This window comes from Rhea americana, unplaced genomic scaffold (assembly GCF_003343005.1).
Source record: "Rhea americana isolate MKP2758 unplaced genomic scaffold, rheAme1 scaffold_0, whole genome shotgun sequence".
Lineage (NCBI taxonomy): Eukaryota > Metazoa > Chordata > Aves > Rheiformes > Rheidae > Rhea > Rhea americana.
In genome coordinates, this window is record NW_028185037.1 from 194,326 (window position 1) to 216,647 (window position 22,322).

Consider the following 22,322-nt stretch of genomic DNA (forward strand, 5'->3'; position numbering starts at 1 on the left):
ATAATTTTTCCAAGCAGGAATTTTCAGCATTTAGTGTAAATCTCACAGAGACTGTCCAGGAATAAAAGCAGTACCAACGCCATACTTAGGTGTTTATTATGTGGAAGCCACGGGCAAAATATATAGGTACCTTATTTCCAGGAAAGGTACAAAAACTGATGMTAGATCAGTGCCTATGGTATGTCTAGACAGGATTAGAAATTGCTTCAAAGACCGCAAAGATGATTRGGGGAGTGGAGCAGCTCTCATATGAAGCAGATTGCAAGAGCTGGGGTGACTCAGCCTGGAGAAGAGAAGGCTCAGGGGGGATCTGATCATAGTGTATAAATATCTGATGGGGGGGGGTGTCAAGAGGCCAAACTTTTCTCAGTGGTGCTGCACGACAAGGCGATGGGCACAAACTGAAGCACAGGAAACTCCCTTTGAACACAAGAAAACCCTTCCTCGCTGTGAAGGTGGCTGGACCCTGGCACAGGCTGCCCAGGGGCTGTGCAGTCTCCATCCCTGGAGATACTCAAACCCTGCCTGGACACCGTCCTGCTCGAGGAGGGGGCTGGAGCAGCTCATCGCCAGAGAGATCCCTTCCAACCCAACTGCYCGGCCATGCTGTGGTGTGTGTCTAAGCTTGACCGATCACTCTTAGCAAACTATGTAACTGTTATGCTTTGATGTGTCCGAGTTTTCTGGCCATTCGGGTTTGCGAGGCAGAAGTACCGCCAACACGCCTGGGAAGCGCGGAGGGCGGCCGTGCGCGCCGGTTAAGCGGTGGGGGAAGCGAGGCTGCGCCATCGCAGGGGCTCTCCGCTCCCACCCGGGCCGCGGCTCGGGTCGGCCCAGAGGGCTCCGCTGCGAGGGGCGCCCGCCGGCGCCTCCACTGCCCTCAGCCCCGGCCCGCCGCCCGGCTGCCGGGGAGCGCCCCCACGCCTTCCCGGAGCGCGCGCAGCAGCGGCGTTTGAGCCAAGCCGCTCGCCGTAGCGAGGAGGCCGCGTCCTGCGCATGCGCGGTGGCGAAGGCGCAGTGGGTGCCCGGCTCGCGGGGCGGAAGGACGGTGGTGGGCTCGCGCCGAGGTGAGCCGCCACCAACCGCCGCCTCCCCCCCGCCCCCTCCCCGCCGGCCGCGTCCCCGCCGCCTGCGCGGCGCGGCGGGCCGTGACCTCTACGCGTCCCTGAGGGTGGCGGGGACGGGCCCTGCGGCGCCTRCCCCTCTCCTGGAGGGCAGCCAGGGGCCGCGGCGCTTTCTGTGAGGGGGGCGGCGGGARGGAAGGGGGGTCGAGTGCGGGGTTTTTCTCAGCCTGGCCCGGGCGCTGCGGTTCCTTCCCTCAGGTAATGGCGGCGCGCCCGGCGCCTGCCGGGCGCGGAGAGCAGCCGGTTTGCAGCTCCTTCTCTTAAATGCGGGAGGAGAGGGTCGTGCGCGGCTGCGGGCAGCACCGAGTTCCTTGGGCCCTGCGGGGCCACATGCTGGCTTTGCGCGTGCTCGGTGACCCTGTGAGCGCAGGAGGCTGCACCCTGCGGCTTGGGAGCACTGCCCCGGGGCCTCGGCGCACTAAACTGTATCTATGGGGTTAGGTGGTTTAGCTCACCTGGTTAGAGCTTGGTGCTAATAATACCAAGGTCGCGGGTTTGATCCCTGTATGGGCCGCTTGTTTGGGGTTGGATGGGATGATTTCCAGAGGTCGCTTTCAACCTTACCAATTCTATGATTCTACACATATGGAGCCTGCACACTGCTAGGCTACTACACGTATGGAGCCTGCACACTGCTAGGCTACTACACGTATGGAGCCTGCACACTGCTAGGCCACGTTTAACGGCAGCTGACTGCTCTCCAGGGCTTGTAGATTGTTAGTAAAATCTTGCAGAATCGATAAAATCCTTTAATGCAATGGTATTTGCATTTCTTTAAGAAAAAAAATAGTTCAAGTGTTTTGCCTTACAAGTGGATAAAATGTGATTGATGTTCTGAAGGTCTTCTGATGTAACCAATAGTAGGCATAACATGGTATATCGTATGGAGAAGGATGGGCTTAGTATGAACAAGGAAGGCCAGTCTAACTRTTGTAACTATTGCATGTAAATATATAAAATCTTACTTAGATTCCTTTCACTAATGGATTGTCCTTGAATGTTGTACATTAAATGTTCTCACTGAAAAGTCAAATAGAGGGAAACTCTGTTGCTTGCTTTGTGAAGATGGTGATTGTGCATTTCCAGAAGGGTTGTGTCCTTGAGAATAGAGCTACAGAGAACTGGTTAAGTAGAGCTGCTTATCCCCAAGTTCTCTCTCTCCTTTTTTTTTTCCTTCCCCTCTTCTTCTAGGAAATAGAATCACCATGTCATCTGCACTATTGCCTAAGCCGCAAATGAGGCGCCTTCTGGCCAGACGGATGAAGTTTCATCTCTTTGGGGCATTTTTTGTATCTCTAGGATGTGCAGCTGTGTACAAAGTAAGAACTTTACTTGTTGAACAATAAATTGGTCTCATTAGAGTGCTAAGAATTCATTAATGTTGCTTCATTAAGATTTGATTGAGTTCATCAGAAAGTTTTAGTAATCTATTCTTTCAAAATGTAACTAAATCTTAATTTTCACTGGAAGAAGAGGTATGAATAAACTGATCTCATAAGGTGTTTGATCTGTGCAATTGATGACAACATAACCTTGAGCCTCCTAATACTCTAGATCATTCACACAAAACTGATGCTTCTTGGATTAACTGTGGATAGCCTGCGACTCTAGAATCTAGGATATTTTGAGGGAGAGCGTTGCCAAAGTCTTATTTTACCTCTAGATTGACTTCGGAAATCATCTGCGTAAGCAAGTTGGAGAATTTTCCATTCGCTRTGAAGATCTTGATGTGGGGAGGACTAGTATGGTCCTTTTTTACTTTTTTTTGAAGTAGTATGTGGAAATAAAGCGTTATGTTCCCCCCCCCCAAAAAAAAAAATCCCAACCCACACTTACAGATTGGAGTTAGTCGTCCCTAAGAGTCTTTGATAAATGGTAGTTTTTCTTGAGTGCCTTTACTAAATGCTTCTTTGATATCGTAAGTTCTCTTTTTATTGTAGGCAATTCTAAGTTTCCTGATTCTAAGTAATCAGGAGATTACTGATAAAGATGACTAGAAATTAATTTTCAGGTTGTTCCTTGCAAAAACATCACAGTCAACTTACTGAAGTCCCTGGAGACCAACAAATGTCCATGAGAAACAATAAACTTGCACAGCTAAAGCTGAGCACCCACTTAACACATCTGCTGAGATGTAGGCAAGCTTGTTTGTGATCAGACTAGCAATATACTTTTTTTTTTAAGTCTGATTTTTGGCAACAGCAAGGAATCTGTGTAGATGAGCTTTATGCTGTGATTTTATACTTTGGCATCCTTACATGAATACATTAGTAAGGCAGTGGACCATATTTAAAACAAGTTAGGTCTCACTGCAGAGATCTCATGTTACATCGTAACTGTTATTGAACAAACCATATTTTTTTCATTTTTTTTCTTTGCTTTCCCTTTTTCTTTTTTTCTTTTGCTATTTGAGCATATTGCTTCCCACTCTGAGGGTGAGAATTTTTGAAAATTCACAAGACAGCTAAGCTGATCTAACRGTTTGGTAGTTTCCCTCCCCGATTGTGTTGATTGTGTTTCTTTCTGGTTCCCTTATTCATTCATTCTCTCCCTTCCTCTTTCCTTCTCTCCCTCTTTTTATTTTTTTTTTGTCATCCTACTAATTTAAGTTAACCTGCCAAACTATCAAAAAAGTAACTCAGTAAAAAGTAAACAGTTTTCTGTCAGTTTGTACTTCAGATGAATGAGTGCCCATGRAGTCAGGACCACGTCTTTTGATGTCAGTGAGCTGGAAGACTGGCTTGGCAGTCTCTTAAAATTTTACTGTGCTTCTGTAGTTGACCTATCACGTAGCTCAAATGTAAGAAATTATATTAGGAAGTCCTTTATCTAGAGTTTTAGTTCTGCAAATGGCCCACAGGCATACTCAAGACTTGCTATAACTGTCTGTGTTATGAAAGCCGTTAGCAGGCTGGGCATGCTTTAGACTTTTGTTTTCCTGACCAATAGTCAAGCAGTGTAAATTTGAACAGGTACAAAGTAGTAGTTTACTAATTTCATCTTTGAGCTAAAGGCTTTTTAGGCTGGTATCTGCTGATACAAATCCTGACATTACTAGACAAAAACTTTCTGCTTGTCTAGCTGTGGAAGCTTTAATTCTCTGTGTATTACATTCCAGTTTACTGTTGCTGAACCCAGAAAAAAAGCTTATGCAGAGTTCTATAAAAACTATGATCCTATGAAGGACTTTGAAGCTATGAGAGCAGCTGGTGTGTTTGAGTCTGCAGAGCCCAAATGATGGCAACCTGCATTAACAGGTAATAAGCTACTCTGCATTAGAGCAAAACTAACTTAAATTGTTTCAGTGAAACCTTGTGCTTGTATTTCGAGGCTCTTCCTTTTCTGTCAAATAGAGATGGGATTTGAAGATGAAGGGTTCAAATTGCATTCCTCAACAGAGACCTGCTGTAGTAGGAAACATTAGGAAATAGGGGAATTAGGGAATGGGGGAGGGGCTGAAGTCAGAATAGGAAATGCCTGAATACCTTTTGGGTAATTTATTTAACTTCTGTGATATAGCAAACCTCTGTGCTGAATGAGGGCCTTTCCCTCCTCATACAGCTGCATTCAGAACAATTCCCTCTACAAATGGAGGGGGAGTGGAAACTCTGTATAAGACTTGCCTGTCTTAGGATATTATGTTGATGCTATCAACATTATGTTTAATTGCTGTCGATAGTCTGTGACTATCAAAATCCACTATTGTCATGCTCCTGGTGTTTTGGTGAATGAGAAAATGGAAAAGCTGTTTCTCTYTTGTAGCATGGATTTTAATTTAAGAAATGGAGACAATTTCCACATATCCTTTTGTCTTCTGAAGTTGACGAGAGAGGAGAGAGAACTAGCTATGAGGAAAAAATATATATATGTGTGTCTGTGTTTAAAAAAATTACGGTGGTATATGGTCTCTTGTGTGATAATACTCGGATTTTCCCCTTATTAAATCAAGCCTGAATAGAACTTTTTTCACAATATCATTTTCTTAGCGCTTAACACTGCATTTTGTTCTAAGACTACCAAACTTCGTTTGCCCTTGCTTGCTAATGCCAGGAAAAAAAATTGATTTCAACCTTGTCATAATTGTTGATAAGTATGCTCACTCAGCTGCACAAGCTCATGATGTGACAGCTCAAAAAAGAAGGGAGGGAAGGAATTCTTTATCCATGTTTCTTGCACTGAGTCCTCTGCTTCTCTTAAAGTGACTTCAAACTAATCTAGAATGATAGCTTTTTCATTCTTTTGGAATGTTTTTATATTGTGATCGTTGCGTGATAGTCTGTGGCTCTAATTATCCTGGACAGCTGGATTTTCTCAGCCTGTTTGGTTAAGGCAGCAAGATGGAATAAAACATTTATATTTAACAGCATTAATACTAAGTTCTGTTGTGTGACAGACGATGAATATCTGGTTTCTGCGTAACACTATCACATAGAAGAAGCACAGCTTCAGCTCTATCCAGTAGATATAAAAGAGATGGCAGTTCTTTTCTTGTTGTCTTACGGAAAATTTTTCTGTTCCTTAGCTATGAACACAATACAGAGAAGTAATGAAATGAGTAACTTGCCTTTTAAAATGTTGGTATTTCTGCCTCTAGTTCAGTCCTATTGCTAATATATAGGTGCTTTTAAATTTTTTTAGGCCCTGGAATTGCATTCTTTAGCCAGGTGGCCAAAGTATTTTATCAGCAAGGATGCATATTAAAAATTTAATTGCMGTCTTGAACAGCATTTTTCGTAGCAAATGGAGCTCTGCTCTCAGTTGGATTGTGCTCCTGTTTGCAGATAAAAGAAATAAAGTTGCAGATTGTGCGCACCTTTTAACATTAGTAACAGTTTCCTGAACATTTTTTCCATCCTGTATTAGACCAGCTCACAAGAAAATGTGAAGGACAAATTTTTATGTCACTYTGAATTTTTGATGCTTCTTATGCCTTACTTTATATAAATAAGAACTTTTTTCAGTCCTTTATAACAGAAAGATAGATTTCTTCCTTGCCCCCACCCCAGCCTGGGTAGAGCAGCACATGAAAATGCAAGTAGAACAGGGAGAAGGCAATGCCAATGTTCCTGGTGTTTACAAAAGACTCTGAAAAGGGCAAGTACACAAAATAGATGGAAGACACTTCCATTTGACTCGGTAGCTTAAATGTTAGTTATGAAAGTTGGGCTGAGGTTAAATATGATGCTTTTTGGGAGTACTTACCTAAAAAGTACAGTGTTCATGCATATTTTAATAATGTTCTAATTTTATTGGAGTATATCTTATGTATGGCAGTAAATTCAGTGGTTTAACTTCATTTAAATATCATTCTGTAATTCAGTACTTGCCCCAAAAATTGAGGGGGAAAAAAAAGATTGAGGTGTGCCTCTTTAGTTAAGGCGTTAGGTTGGAATTCAGTACCGAGTTTGTTCCTGCTTGGCGTGTAGAGAACTTGGTATCTGAATGTGGTTTTACAATGTTTTAGCTATTCACTACAGGCTTTGTACGGTAGTAATGATAATGTACAACTGAAGTATAACAACTAATGAGGGGTATCTCACCTCTACAGTGTGTTCAGTAATATAATAAAGGGGGCAAGCTAAGAGTTTGGTGCTAACCACTTGCATGACTCTTGTCATGGAGTGCAGCTGCTTATGGCCAGTGTCCAATATGTGGAGGAGCAATTTGAATTTGGTTTTCTTCCTCCCTTGGTAGATTGCCTACACCGCTTTCTTCCCCTCTGGCTCCTATCTGAAAGTTGCATTCCTTTCTCTTTCAAAACCTTAATGCTTAGCAAGATTGATTCAGTTATCAGTGCAGCATGTATAGTCAGTCTGAAGTGCTGTGCAGTATTGTTCCAGCTCTTGATTTTTTCCATGTTTCACTTCTGTTTGCCACATGAAGGGTGTGTGAATCTTAAACCATCAGGAAATAACAAGGGGAATTCCTCTAGACTAAACCACTGCATAAACATTTCCCTCTATTGCTTTGCATTCATACATACTAATGTGTTTGTTTAAAGAGAAGTTTGACAAACTTAACTTTTTTTTTTTCCATCTTGCAGATTCCCTTCAATTTAAGGAGACTTGATGGCTGAACCTTACTTATTCACTGAATTATAAAGTGTAATGCACTTCAATCCATAACAAACTGTAACATAACTCAATAAATAAAATACTTATGCCAGTGGATCTTAATTGTCTTCATTAATGTTGAAATGCTTAAATGTTTAGATGCTGGGAAAAGCAGTGGAAATTCTTCATAAATTGGTTGAGACTGCTAAGCCTAGCTCCCTCCCCCCCCCCCCCCGAATTATTTGCATTTTTCTTTTGGCCAGATTCCACATTTGATAGCAAAGTATATTCTTTAGCAATTACAGCTAGGTTGAGTTTTCACTGCTAACAGGAATAGTCAAGAAGAGGGTAGTTGTTAACAGGAAGGGAGTGGCTGGATTTCTCGAAGGGTCTTGGTTACCTCTTGTTTTGGAAGGTGAAGTGACCCTGAGATGAAAGAACTTGCAGAGGAATTCTGGAAAATACACGAGAGAGCCTTCATATCTTTCTGCTGCCACCACTGTCTTGCTTTCCTCACAGCAGCCAAGTGTTAAATCAAGASTTAGAAACTACACAAATGCTGACTCTTATACAATGGGTAACTGTAACAGGAAGAAAATGACTCTAAACTGGAGGTACGTACATACGTACGTATTTGATGTACAGAGGGAAGGAGTATTAAAGCAGTGGAAAAGAGGAAATGCAGTTTAGGATATTGTGATAATGCAACTCTTTCTTTGCCACTCTTTGTAGGCACGCATCTTTCTAATACCTGAGACTATTCAGCTAAGCATGGTCTTGATCTAGGTTATATTCTGTGTTGCCCRAGACCTGATGGTCTGTTGTGTGTCTCATTACCAGATATTTGGAAAATGTTTTTTTTTTTTACATTGCCTATAGCTGAGGTTCGAGATAGTGCTAGGACTGTGGCCTCATTGCCGAATGTGGGTACTACAAGAAGAGCCAAATCTGATCATGTGAAAACAGGGGAAGTTTTGTATGAAGAAGCAGGACAAATTAAGGATCTGTATTGCATTTGAAGGTCTTAAGTTCAAATTCTGTTTGGTGTAACTTATTTTAAATGAACTATTAACTTCTTAACACTTAATAGGTATCACTAATAAAAGCTATTTAAGTAACATATTTGATCCAGAATGCTAGGATGCAGGAACAAGGGATTTTATTTAAACTTTCTTTAAACACAGTGCTTCCTTTGACCAAAGAAATAATTCGACATTAGTAGTGCAGGGGAAACTATTTAGTAATCAAAATACTCCCTGCTCCTATAAAATGTAAACCAAAGCTTAACAATAGCAAATGATAGCAATATATCTTCCAAATATACAGTATAAACATTGTATGCCATTAAGCACTGACTAACATTTCTCAGGCATGTCTGCAGGTTGTAATAGCCTGGGAGCTTTAGTCATACTGACAGCTTCAGAGGCAGGGAAACTTGCTACTGCCAGGTGCACTGGCTAATAGAACTGGCTTCCCTCACAGCTCTAACCCATGTATTTTTCACAGTTGCTTTGAATTAATTTACTTTAAATTTCTGTGTCTTACAAATTGTTATAGCCAACAGCAGTTTGAGTCATTGCTAGTAGCAAGAACCAGAATGCACAGACAGACTCTAAGAAATGTGAGTCTTGTGCCTGAATTCAGCTTCTGATCATACAGCAGAGCACCAGATCAAACGTGTCTTTGGCTAAATGTATTAAAGAGAAAAAGTGAGGTCTTCCTTTTCCTGTTTGCACTTCGGAAGTCAGCAGGTTTAACTGTTACTTTATCATGATGCTATGGTTTCACCATGGCTGCAAAACAAATGCATCCTTTCAGCGGGCAATAAAAAACAGCCCATAGTTGAATACTAAGAAAGATGAGCRTGAGCAGAGCTTTCTTACCTGTGAAGCAGGAAGAGAGGGCAAGGCTGGGGGTATCTAACAGTGAATTCCACTAGCAGTGAAGGGTTCACCTTACCAGCACCAGTCCTTCAAGCTCTTTAACCATCCTCTCGTGTCTTCCCCCTCCCCTTGCCAGAGAGAGCCAAGTACGTTAATCCAGGTCTTGCCTATCATTGTATTTTCCAAACAACCGGAGAGGGAAGGCACAGGAAAAGCCCATGTGTGTTACTGCTAAAGCAGCTGCTTGTTGCAGGGTCTGGTATGCTGTTTATGGGAGATGCAGCTCTGGAAAACATGTGCTTAAGTTCTGAGCCCATCCCCAACTGACCTCAAAGATTTTGCTATATTTATATATGAAGTATATAAAAAGGAATGGTTTGCCCTAAACTACTTTGGGAAAGGTCTTGCCTTGTATCAGGCTGGCTAGGCCTTCAAATTTTTGGCTGCCTTGCTTTATTCGCGAGTGTTTGAGGAATGATTGATTGTTCTGGGAGCAAACTAAAAAGATATTTGAAGTTGTGAGCTCTCTCCAGGGCTAAAGAGCATTATGAGCGTAGGTATGTTTTACGCRTACACATTGGAGTGCTTTAGCAGCTAAGTACAGGCAGCTGCTCTCTGGACAACTTTGTTTTCATAGTTCACGCAGCTCATATGTAGGAGAGGCTGATTTATATGCAGTCTCCACACATGTTTCCATACATGTGGTCAGAAGGGGGAGAAAGAACCTGCCTAATGCAGTAAAGATGCTAGCTTAATTCACTGAAGAAGAGTGTAATTTAAGCAAGTGTTTATTCCAGGAGAAGCTAATGCTGGAAAAACACTAATATAATCTTATACAATGGCAGCAATCTACAGACTTTTGGAAATTAAACTGCTGCCTTCCATCATTTTTTACAGGTGTGTTTGCGTCCTCTTGGCTGATTTGCGTACTACATACATAATGAACAGATTAGTCTAATTCAAATGGTGACTACAGTGCTGTTTTGATTCAGTTAGTCACAAAACCATAAAACTTTTCAGCACGTGTTTTGGCAAGCTACTCATCAGTCTTTACTTCCAAAGCATTGTCATGATCTATTTGCATTTTCTGGTACATGACAAAGACCAGTCACCTACTGGACTCTAATGGGGGTCTACATGAAGCTTGTATGTCTTTGTCATTGTTCTATGCAATGACCTGCACATTCATTTGTACTGAATGACCAAATAGCTCAAAAACCCAAGTAGTGTAGGAATAATTTTATCATCTTTAAACAATCTCATATTACAATATCTCATATATTACAATTAATATTACAATCTATTACAATTAGAAGTATTAAACTATTTCCATAAAATATTCAGGAATGAAGAAAATATAGATATGTACACATTTTTAAATAGTGTTACTTAAACAATGACTAAGTTATTCAATCACTGTATGAAATGTTGCTAATGGATGAGTTCATTTCACATTCAAGAAAGGGCAATTCAGATCCCCGGCTTCTGCATTTTCAGTACACAAAAGACATGGCTTTTAGAGGCAGCTTTTTAACAAAGCAGAACTCAAAAAAAAATTGCAATTACTACATTCTTATTTACTGTGCATTTGGTCATACCTGGTATGCACAGAAGGTATTAACTAAAGTAGATCAGATTTTATTCCAGTCCTTAAAGAAAGATTTTCCAATTCTGGCCACGTTCAGGAATCCCCAAAGRCTGCGTCCATAAGTACATACAAAAGGGGAGAGAAGTTACCCACAAAACAMGTAAACTTTTGTTTTCTTTTTTTAAATAAAGCTGCTGTAGCCACATTTGGTTTATAAAGCAATCTAACCATGCTGGGAGAAAGCACTTTCTTGCCTACTAAAACATCTGAAAAGATGACATATAGCAAATTCATTTGTCCTGAATGTGTTTGTTTAACATAGTATCTGACATGTATCATGATAGCATCATTAACTATTAATGTAATTGGAGCCTGTGGGTCCAYACTTTTGGATCAACTTGCAAGAATTTTCATTTTTTGCTTAACACAAATATATCTAAAAGGTCATGTTTCTAAATATCCCTGGTCTTATCACTTCAAGGTTGTAAGTATAAAATAAGTAAGGGCTTAAGAAAGAAAATGTGCTATAGTAGTGGTRGAGATAAGAAGGAAGTGACAGCCAACAAGGCTATGTTCAGCACCTGCACTTCTTTGTTACAATGAGTGTACAGATTTTTCTGGTAAATTTGAAGGAGCTGAAGCACTGKTTCTTAAAGTTTTTAAACTGCATGTTACTGGCTTCCAAATAACTACCAGACGATGCACAATGYCATACATATGATGAAAGTCCTTCTGAAAATTTGATGGTGGATAAAATAAAGTTTTTGTATACAGACAGTTTTAAAAATAAATTCATGTTGTAGTTAGTGTTTTGTTCTCCAAACCACACAAAGGCACTAGTTTACATTAAGGACTAATGTCCTGCAAAACTTCAGTCAAATAAAGGAAGCTATTTTAAGGTTAAAGTGGTGCTAAAACCCAGCTGTCACTAGTAACTTAAAACAGCCACACTGGGTTTTTCAGATTTAGTGGGGGAAAATGTTTTGCCTCAGGACGTACATGTTGGGGAGAGTATGTGTGTGGGTGTGTGTGTGTGTGGGGGGGAGGCTCAACCTTGAGCTAGTTTTTACAGCTGAGTTATAAACCTGGTTTATAACAGAAACTGGCAGACCCTAAAATACGATATAGTAAGTATTGATACAAATTTTTGCGTGTGGCAAAAATGTGTCTGTACACTCAAATTTTCCTTATTCCCTGGTTTTCAGTTATTGAAAGGACAAAAGATTTTGATTCAGTTTATAGTCCAATACTGTCCCTTTTCACTTTATTCATTTGCAAGGCTAGGAGAGCACTTTCCTTCCAGCACTAACACCTTAGCTAGGGAGCTGGAATGCTAGAAAAGCTATTCCATTTAATTGCGTTACTGTCTCCTACCTCACCAATGACGTGTGTCTCTACTTGACGTAGATTACTGCACAGAAAGTACTACTTTCAAAATGGTAAGATGATACTACTATTCTTGCCACAAATATTTATTAATTAAATCCCTTCCTCAAGGCTTTATTTTTTACCATTGTGAATTTACTAATGAATACTCGGGCAAAATTTGGATCAACTACATACTGATAGGTTTTCGTTATAGTTGGAAGGTGTTCGGTAGCCACAGCTTGTGAGGCTGGTGCAGAAGCGGTGCCGGGGGCGAGGTGATAGGATGCCTTCGTGACGTACTCCACGAGGCGGTTGTACTGTTGTTCTGATAGTCTCTCTCTAACTCCATCTGCCTGGAATCAGACAACACGAATGATTACTGAAATATTGACAGAAACTGAACTTAATAGTAAAGAAAGACAGAAAGTTCAACATTACTTTTGTAGTTAACATTTCACCCCCCCCCCCCGGAAACTTAAGTGTATCTGCATGGATGTTTTCATCAGCAGAGTTCTCTCATAGTTTTGTGCTCTGTGGCTCAGGCCTCTCTGATATTTTGGATGCTTCCATGCTAAGACGCTCTAACTCTGCCATAGAAAAGTTGAAGCAGTATCTTCCGAGAATTTCAGGGATGGACTCAAGAGTAATCTTTACAACAGATCAACCTGCAGACAGAAAAAGCTTCTCAACCACTTTTAGAAAAARGCCAGTAGTTCCTGGCAGTGCTTATCAGGCAGCAGTTCTAACTAGCACAGCTTTTCTTCACAAAATACAATTAAAAATCGCAACAGCCCATAGCCATATCAGGGAAGTATTTAAGTAAGTCTTTAGTGGGATCTGGAATAAGGGCCTGAATCAACATTCCAGTCAAATGTTCTATGTATGAGGGCATGTATCCACCTGTCTCCAGTAACCAAAAAAAAAAAAAAAAAAAAAAAAAAAAACCACCCTACTTTGGATCAGAGCATCAACAGAATTACTTTTTTTTCTCTTTTTTTTTTTAAACCAAAGGGTTTTACTAAAGATTGTTTGAGCACATAATTTATGAAAAAGAAACTGAGGCATCTACACAGCTGACTTTTCCATCACCATGTGTTGGAAGGACTCCTTTGAAGAAATCCTGGTTGCAGGCTGACATATAGCATTTCAAGGCTCTATTAAAAAGAAAGAAATGCAGGTAACCCACATCTGTTGGAAAAAAAGACCAGTAAAACCAATATTGCCAACAGAAAAGAGGCATCTACCATATGGAGCCAACCAGGCAAAGTACTAGATGAAAAGCCACAGGCAAACCTGGCTCTGAAAGACCAGTCTGCGGTGCCCTTTTGAAGAAGACATTGGAGACAAATGGAACTAGCTTGGGAAAAGAAAGCATGTAAACAGCCATCAAGCTAGTTGCATGAATTCAAAACAAGGTATTTCAGAAATACCACCTTGGACGGTATAATGATGCCATTAGCAAAGTCATTCAGAATAGAACCTTTTTCTACTTTTCTGTCATTTGCATTTTTGGGAAATCTCTTGTAGGGTATTCTTTATTCTTGGAGAATTGCTGATCACTGTTATTTTTTGCAGGATTTATAATGTATGTCTTCAATGGATGACACACAGGTGATTCAAAGACTGCTATTTTCTGGCTATCTTTATTAAAGTAAAATACTACAGATGCCTCAGTAGATGTGATGATTTTCAAACAAGACCACTGGGTTCATTTTAACATCTCAGAATAATATCTTGTCACATCTCTGGACTGTAGGGCTCACTTTAAACAAACTCTCACTTATCTGAAGAAAGAATTAGTATGACAGATAGAGACACATATCCCATCCAAATCAAACCATTCCCCTCTGGACTTTTACTATGACTTTGGAGATGGATTTGCTGCTCAACAAGTAGAAACACTCCTGTTTTCAATCATCACCACAAAAATGCTACAGGAAGCAGGCACATGAACAAACTCAGGAGTTCAAAGTTTGATCATATGCTTAGGAACAGTGAAAAATGATGAAATGGGCAGAGGAAAGTGTGGTTTCCRTGAATGACCTTAGAGTCAGAAGGCAGACTACTGCTGCAGCAGACACATGGCTAACAGTGGAGCATGGTGTCTGAACCACGTCTTCAGCCTCGTGTCACAGAAATAAAGTATATCTTAGCAGTTGGCCTGTTTTACTAGTTGAAATGAGAGAAATATGTTAAAGTAGCACCTACGTAAGCTAGATTGTAAGTTATGAGGCAAAACTTGCATGTGGGTGGCTCCACATTTTTTCCTGTTTTCTGCTCTAGGTAGGTAAGCCCAGGGGAAGCTGAGGTTATAGTTCTGACTCCACACTGACCAAAAGATCAAAGTTGTCAGAGGAGATGGAAATGGTGCTGGCATCACCGAGAATCCATTCCTCATTCAGCCCCAGGCCATATCCCACAGATATAGATAGCAAAATTATTCAGCAGGAAATATTAACTGTTCTTGGATGGTCTTCCAAAGTAACTGGGACCCTACTTGCTTCCAGATGACTTCATCTGTAACCATTTGCTTCTCCAGCCAGTTTCAGTTTAGCTTACAATGTCAAGACAACAACAGAAACTTGGAATTGCTTTTAGTCTACATTTTGCCCTAAATTGGACCTAACAATGCCACTGAGTGCTTTAACCACCTAGTGTGAACAATTATTATGCTAATAGCCAAACCRTTATATGAATCCAAACTTGGTCACGGGTTGCTTAATCTATCTGCTAGGGGAATCTTAAAGATTGCTTGTCTTTTCATATTAACATTTTGCGGTTAAGAATTACAGATGTTTTCTAGAATTCCACCCTCCTCCTTTTATGGCTTACAGAGAATGATTCTTCAGCAATTCTAACTAAATCCAAAGTACCTATCTATCTGGTGTATAATCTGGATGTGTACATAGCTCTAAAGACCTGCTTTGTGCACACTCAATGAGTGAGAAAGTAAGTCTTCTTTGGATTTTTTTTTTTACTGCTCCGAAAAATCCAGAAGTTAAGCTCCAAAGATGATATATGCRCACTATCATGAAATCCCTGTTGCTGATCATCAGAAAGACACACTGGAGTATCTGAAATTGCAGGGCCCTTCAGCTTTTTGCTGTCTTCTTGATATCATGAGCTATACCAAGAGCAGCTGGAAGAGCAGGCTTTTGGAGTTTGACATGTGTCTGGAAGCAACCAGCGTCTCAATTATCTCAAGATAATCCAAGTACAATTAATGCTTCCCTTTCAATAACAATGATGTTGTCAGTGCCAGAGTTTTCAAGAATTTATCCAGTCTACTCCTAGCCAGATGGATTAAGTTATATATTGTGAAGACGAACAAGCCATCAGGCAAACCTATTTCTGAAGGAGTCAAAGAATGCTCTATAACATCTCTGGTGACTGCAGCTGTGCAATAACGCATGTTTTGTTTCTTAACAGTTCCAAGAAGCTGAGGAGAGGGAAGGGCAGAAACTGTTTTGGGCAGAGCTGAAACAAAACTTTTTGGCAACTATCTTTGGTGAAAAAAAGTGGATTTTGTAATGCTGAAATGAAATGTTTCAATTTATTGTTATTATTTCTAGGATTTTTGACTAAATTAACTAGCAAAATAGATAAAGTAAGATCATCTCTTTAAACTTATCATAATAATGCCCACACGGGCATTTTTCAGCAAAAAATTTTGGCCAGCTCTGCTAGTGTCATCATGCACAGCAGTGTTCGCACTTCAGCTGAGGACATCTGCAGTGCAACACGATTGCAGTGCAACACGATTGCCCACCATTGGTATTTAAGACTTATATCTATTTAGGTGTAGGTCTGTAGCTCTGAAACCGCTAATCGGCAAGCCACAGCTTGCTGCTCCTAAGACTACTTTCCCTAATCATCGTGTTTGAAGATTATTCACACAAGCCCTTGTCAAAGAGAAGAGGGGCCCTGGCTCCCATCAGCACCAATGACATACAAAACAGACTCAAGCACCGCAGAACTGTCATCCTCAGCTGCAGAAATTACTAAGTATGAAATGTCCCGATCCACTAAGAAAAAAATACATAGGAACATTAATTGCCAAAGAACATTACATGACTCTAAGTAATCACCAAATGCTTTTTGAAATCTTTTGGAATCTCCCATTGTGTAGCTGCCTTAGGCACCCAAAATGAAAACTTTCTTATTCCTGTCTGCCTTGCTTTCAACTGCTCTTCCTTAGAACATATTTTTTTAAACATTTATGGAAACTCCAGCATCAGTTTGTGCATTCCAAACGAATATTTATGCTACGTCTGTTTTTCGGGGCATCAGTATCAGGCTTTGCTGTATTGCCATCACTGACTCCACTCCATCTGGGGGRCATAGGCACACTTCGCTGCTTTTACTCGTGCCATACATTTTCACTGTGTTCTCAAGAGCCAGTGTCAGCAAGGGAGTTCGTGCACTGAGACTGGGTGGCTCAAGGCTTACCGCTGCTGGCATTGCTGCACCACTGGAGCAGGGCTCCTGATTTTCCATCCAAAACTTCAGAAGAAAAGGTACGCATTTGGTCCAGTACCTCCAAAGGTAGTCACATTTACCATGTGTACTAGCACAAGCATGTGGGAATGATGCACCCTGCGTTCCCGGTATGCAGGGCTGTGCTTATGCACRTACAGAAGCCATTTATCTGGAAGTCCTAAACATTGATATATTCCCAGCTGCAGCAACTATGGGGACTCGAACCAGGCTCACTGTCCCTCACCTTCCCTTCTTCCAGACAGGCCCCTCTCCCTTGTCGCCTTTTTGCAGCTACCACCTCCCTTTGGGCCCTTTCCCCAGAGCAGCAGCCTGCTCCTCACCCCTTGAATAAGCAGATACAAAGACAACAGCCACTACAGTTGCTATAGTGCAATAAAAAAATCTGGGCTAAAGTTGGGGCTAGGATGGGCTGAGTGCATGAAATGCCCAGGAGGAACCAGTTATCTCCYTTTCCCCTCCAGGGCAGTAGCCCTGTAGTAGTAGTAGTAAGTTAAAGTCTTTAACTTAAATTTTTCATGTGCAAGAAATGGAAGACATAAAGAACTAAATACAGCTAGTAGCCAAATAAGACCACTGTGTTAAACAGGACAAGGTAAAAAATATACTGCAAGGAGCACACACTGGCATCACCGAACAGTTTAAAGAGAATTCACAGAAYATTATGAGGAACTGTTCTCACTGTGACTTTGCAGGCAAAGGCAAAGCACCTGCAGGATGCCAAGCAACGGCCACCTCACACAMGTGAAATTGGTTGTGAGACCCTCTTCAGAACAGAGTTGGTCCTTACYAAGATCCCAGACTTCCTCTGATTTTTCCCTCAGGAAATTACTGGCATAGATTTTTAAATTCTATAACCAGAAACAGGATAGAAGGGAGGAGACACCTCTGTTTCATCCAAACAGTGACAGAATCAACAGTGAGGTGTGGGAAAACAGCAGGTCCCTTAGCTCCACACTTACTCCTCTGCCCTCCTGACCCAAAAGTAGGCCCATTGTCAAGAACACCACCAGCACAGCGTCACTGTTGAAGCAAAATACACCTCAGCCTTTACCTCCAAATCACAAGGCACTCTTTGCTGTTTTAGCTGCACCTTCAACAGGTTTTTTTGTTGATCATCTTTCAGACAGTCGATTTCAGTCACGGGGAATGCCTGCTGCTGGGTATCTTCGCTGAGGCTGACCACAAAGAGCACTTCTGAGGTCAGCAGCAAGCAGCCTTCATGTTGCTGGCCTGATCCACTCACGATCATGACATCTAAGGCCATATGGACTTCTGGCCTTCCTAGAGATTGCAGCATTTTCCTGCATTACCCACCCCCCCCCAAAAAAAAAATCACTGTTATACATAAAGTTAAGGACTTCTTTTGATTACTAAATGTTTTTACTTAAGGTTGTAGCTATCTGCAAGTATAAAATAAACAGGTGGTGAATATCCTTTAAACCTCCTTTACTGAAAGATGTAAGACCTGAGACTTACAAGATAAATGTGAAACWTTATTTATCAAAATCTCCTTAATCATTCACTGCAAAATTGACCTAATAACCACAGTAGGTCAGCTGATTTCCATCCTAATAGAAAAATTAYCCTGAGAAGTGGCTTACAAATTCAGTGCAAAAAATAAACCTATCTTCACTAGCAGCTGTTTCTGGAGATGTGCAGTATTTTTCTTGGGCAATGATAAATAAGTAAGAACTCACTGAATGCCATTAAATAAAGATCAGCTCTGTAGTTCCAAAGCTGGAAGCAGATCAGCAGCCCATCATTTGCAGATTGGGTTTCTAAGCACTACCTTTGTGTTTAATGTTCCTAAACAAACTGCCATAACTCAGCCTTTCCTAGGGAAGCAGCCTGTTAACTTGACCACAGGCCAGAACCTATTAATAAACAATGTGGATGTAAAAATGAGCAAGTGTCTAAATAATTTTACCAGACATATTTGACGTGGCTATTTGGAGCCTGTTCAACATGTTGATCATTTGGATGAGAGCGCTGCTTGGGAAGCTGAGAAAGTCCAGCTCCATGCAAAATACCTGTGGTAAGAGAATTTAAGTTTTTTACTAGTTGTTTTCTACAAAAGAGTTACATGCTGCAGTGATGTCATCTGTTTAGCACAGTACATAAAATAGTGTAGGTCCAAAATGATGTCACATCTTTGGAAGCTGCAGTCAAGATAACTCATTAAATATTACAATGCAAGAGTTGTGCACTTAACCCCAGTGATCTTGCATTAGCAAGAAACAAACAAACAGAAAAACCCCCAAATGTTCTTAAAACGTTCTTAAAACCAGCCACACACTAGCAATGAAGAGCAACACAACGCTCCTGAGAGCCGTCATTTCAGAGTGGGATCGGACACATCACTTGCATCAAAAGCAAGGCCATTGTTAACTTTCTTGTTTAATATTAACATAAATGTGTCCATAAATGTGTCATGATGAGTACAAATTAGAAGGAAAGCTTGCCTAGATACTGTATTTAAATGCTCAGTTACTTAATCTAGCTGTTAAACACAGATCCATATACATTTATGAGATCTCCCAGGGCATCTGCTTTATTGTGACTTCTTCTTAGTGCCAGCACAGAATGCAGACTACAAGAAGCAGTTACACAGTTTCTAAATAGACTATCCAAAGCTAAAGATGATACAGTATGGGTGGTTTCAGGTGCCCTGTAAGCTTTTAAAAATAAGGTATGGTCACCAGAAAGAAAATCAATGGGTTGCAAAAAAATCACAAATAAATTGTGTCTAAAAATTTTTACAAGATAGATAGAAATTGGGTTAAGCAATAAGCACCACTGTTATAAGGTTTAGTGCAAAGCTGCTCTTTAAGTAAATGAAGAAAACTTATTTTGTCTAATTAAGCATTCAATTGAAGCAAAAGGCATTTTTGCATAAGGGTGTCAATACCACATTCCTTTTCACAATGGACAGTAATTTAAACAAAACATCAGCACTGAAAAAAAAACCTTTAATTTTTAACACACATGTTGATGGTAATACTTAAAAGCAGCATCCCAGTTGTAACAGTTGGCTTACCGAGGTTCTCAGCATTATGTGAGTGAAAATGTCATTTACAGATGGAGAAAGAGAGAACATGTGTTTATTTCTGTGTGGTCCCCCACCGCTCGGTCCCCCCAAGAGGCATGGTCCCACTTCCAATCCAGTTGTGGGCAAGAGTTACTCAAACTCATGTGTTTTCCTCTCACGCACTGTCAGCTATTATTGATACAGTTTTTATGTTTTTTCCTGGCTAACTCTTTTTGTCACATGCTCTTGGAAAACATGATGTGTCGTATACCATATCTGCAATGAAAAGTGTCCCTCTGCTGTTATGGATAAAGACTGCATTGGAATTAACCCTAGAAACTGTAATTCCACAGCCAACAAAAAGAACGTGCAGACAGCCCATAATAGCCCACGGAAGACAGTCAGTTTCTGATTTTACAGATATGTGCTATACACCTATGGGATGCACAATTCAGAGCAGTAGCTACTACTTACACTCATACAAATGAGATCAAGTCAGGACAATTATTTCAAATCATTGCAGAATAGACAGAGTTATCTAACAACCATGTTATTAAATTAAACTATTCAAACATTTGCAGCAGGTATGCCATTAACTTTTTTCTTAAATAGGCTGCCTCAAGGAATGGGTTCTAAATGTAAGGGGAACTGTGGGAACAATATTCGGAACTTAAGCTCTAGGAAAACTACTTTTACTCTAATCAATACGTCACAAAAAATAAACTAGCACTGAACACTTTAATCTTCAAGATCTGTTTGTTGTAATTAGTGAGGCAAAATTAATGACATATTTACAGTCCTTGTATCACTAGGTCTCCCTGCCCTTGTCCTCCCCCATCTTTTTTTTTTTTTTTTTTTACTATCTAGACCAGCAGTTTAGATTTCATGACACTGAAAGTAATTAAATTAGTATATTTTGATATTTCATCTTTTGCAGTTCTTAGTGGTCCAGAAGCATTTACATTAATCTGAAAGGTTTGACCACTATAGCCACTAAGCACTTAGTCTAGCTGTAAAACCCACCTCTGGATGCTAAAAGGTCTCCTGGGTATCTAAAACCAGGACATTCTTCTTGCAACTCTTCAGTTTAAAGCGGATGTTCCCACAACACAACTCACTWCTTTCTCCCTGTAACATAATCCCTTCCTTATAGAGATAACACAACTCTTTCCCCGTCGTAACAAAGCAATCTCAAAATAATGCTTTAATTGGGTATGGTGTTGCTCTATTATATTTATGTCAAGAACCCTTTTGCAGCACATATGTTTCTGTAACTAATTCTACTGTACTCCAAGAATTACTTCATGGTTTCTGCGTCCTCTGTTTGTGGTGCTGTACAGGACTGATTTGTAACGCAAGAGAGAAGCCTAACATGATTTTTAAGAAAAGCAGCACAACATTTGTAACTATTCAGCTGTAGCATTTCTAAATCTTTTTCTAAGCCACACAGCTACTGCGTCACGTAAGCTGACACAGCGGGTTGTATTTGAACAGCGCTTTAAAGATCTGCTCGCGCACTTTTAAACGGAGATGCTGGAGCTCAGAGTAACTCACCATAACCTGTCTGGGAGACAAGCTCAGCCGCGCCTCCAATCGGCTTCGTGAAGACTCCCATAAGTCCCTTTCCCACTCCGGAGATGACCCCCTTGGCTTTGTGCCCGGCTGAAGCGTGGGCCTCGGATATCTTCTGAAAATTCTGCATCGGCTGATCTACAATACCAGCAATCGCACCTGAAAAAACAAGAGCCCCCAGTGATTAATGAAGATTAATATCCCGGAATAAGAGGAAATCTTACTACTGGAAGTGAGTGTTGTTTGGATTACGGACTGTACTCCACCCATCTTATACAGCTATTTACTGTACACACAACCAATTAACTAAACAACTCCTTAGCTGAAGTTTATGTTAAATCTCTACTTCCTTTTTAGGTATTTTACTTTTTCAAAAATTCAGATCACTCAGCAGAAGCATTTAGTTAAAAGTAGTTGAAAGATGAAAACATACCATCAAGTTGAGTTGGTATAATTTAGTTCATTCTGTGTAGCAATGCTGAAAATGTTGGGCTTGGAATAAAATCCATCAGTTTTAGGACACTTCAGCAGTTATGGAAATGAGATTTTCTTATAAGCCTGAGATTGACTCCATGAGAATAAAAACTGCCTGTATTCAATAGATCATTTTTATATCCTCTTCCACTGCCAGAAATGTTCATAAGCTAATGCAACTTTTGATATATTACTAAGATTAGCAGAATTAGACTTTGGGACTTTTTGTTACTTTTTTGTGAAAACGGTCATATTTTACTTTAATGTGCATGGGTCAAACTTTTACAAGTGACACAGTGACCTTCCCAGCTTTTAGTATCAACACWAAACTTCAACTTAAATCTTCTGAAATGTAAACAGGTATGTGAGGTGGTACATTTCTTTGATCTTGAGTTTACTCTAGCCACTTAACCACAGACATGTCTCTAGTTATTGTAATTTTGATAGATAAGCTATTTGGAAATTGCTAAGAGTACAACGATTGGGCAAAGCGACACGGCCTGCCTACTCTGCAGTTCTTTGCTCAGTGCAAAGCGAGTTTGCGGGCTCCTCAAAGAGCTCTCAGTTTGCAGCTTCTGCTGCAAATATCAACATAAAGCAATTATTGAAGGAGCAAGAGCGAGCGTCACCAGGGCAACCAGGCATTTTTACTGCAACGCAGACATCTTTGGAGATTCTGCTTTGTATGGGGAAGCAAATCCAGGCATAATTCCACCGAGCCCGACCATCGCA

The 22,322-nt window shown here is 40.6% G+C and overlaps 2 protein-coding genes across 8 annotated transcripts in view; one reads left to right on the forward strand and one right to left on the reverse strand.

The window, feature by feature from the left end:
- The first annotated feature begins 958 nt into the window (after nt 1–958).
- On the forward strand, nt 959–7,294 carry COX6C (cytochrome c oxidase subunit 6C). The gene is made up of 4 exons (XM_085301209.1): nt 959–1,067; nt 2,316–2,443; nt 4,243–4,381; nt 7,168–7,294. Exons 2-3 carry the CDS (start codon nt 2,330–2,332, stop codon nt 4,360–4,362), a joined length of 234 nt encoding a protein of 77 aa, XP_085157335.1. The 5' UTR covers nt 959–1,067; nt 2,316–2,329; the 3' UTR covers nt 4,363–4,381; nt 7,168–7,294.
- Nucleotides 7,295–8,362: 1,068 nt separating this feature from the next.
- The window catches only part of VPS13B (vacuolar protein sorting 13 homolog B), a 464,422-nt gene continuing 450,462 nt past the window's right edge, over nt 8,363–22,322 (reverse strand). For all 7 annotated transcript variants that reach the window (XM_085301417.1, XM_085301642.1, XM_085301811.1 and 4 more), the window contains 4 exons: nt 21,099–21,275; nt 18,444–18,546; nt 17,568–17,817; nt 8,363–12,369 (listed from right to left, as the gene is read on the reverse strand). In XM_085301417.1, coding sequence (XP_085157543.1) covers nt 12,124–12,369; nt 17,568–17,817; nt 18,444–18,546; nt 21,099–21,275 — 776 coding nt within the window. In that variant the 3' untranslated portion in view covers nt 8,363–12,123. The remainder of the gene's footprint in view (nt 12,370–17,567; nt 17,818–18,443; nt 18,547–21,098; nt 21,276–22,322) is intronic.

Excerpts from the sequence above, each read along its gene's own strand:
- COX6C (XM_085301209.1), top strand. The coding sequence starts at position 2,330 with ATGTCATCTGCACTATTGCCTAAGCCGCAAATGAGGCGCCTTCTGGCC. Across the intron at positions 2,444-4,242 it reads GATGTGCAGCTGTGTACAAA|TTTACTGTTGCTGAACCCAG; the intron begins GTAAGAACTTTA and ends ATTACATTCCAG.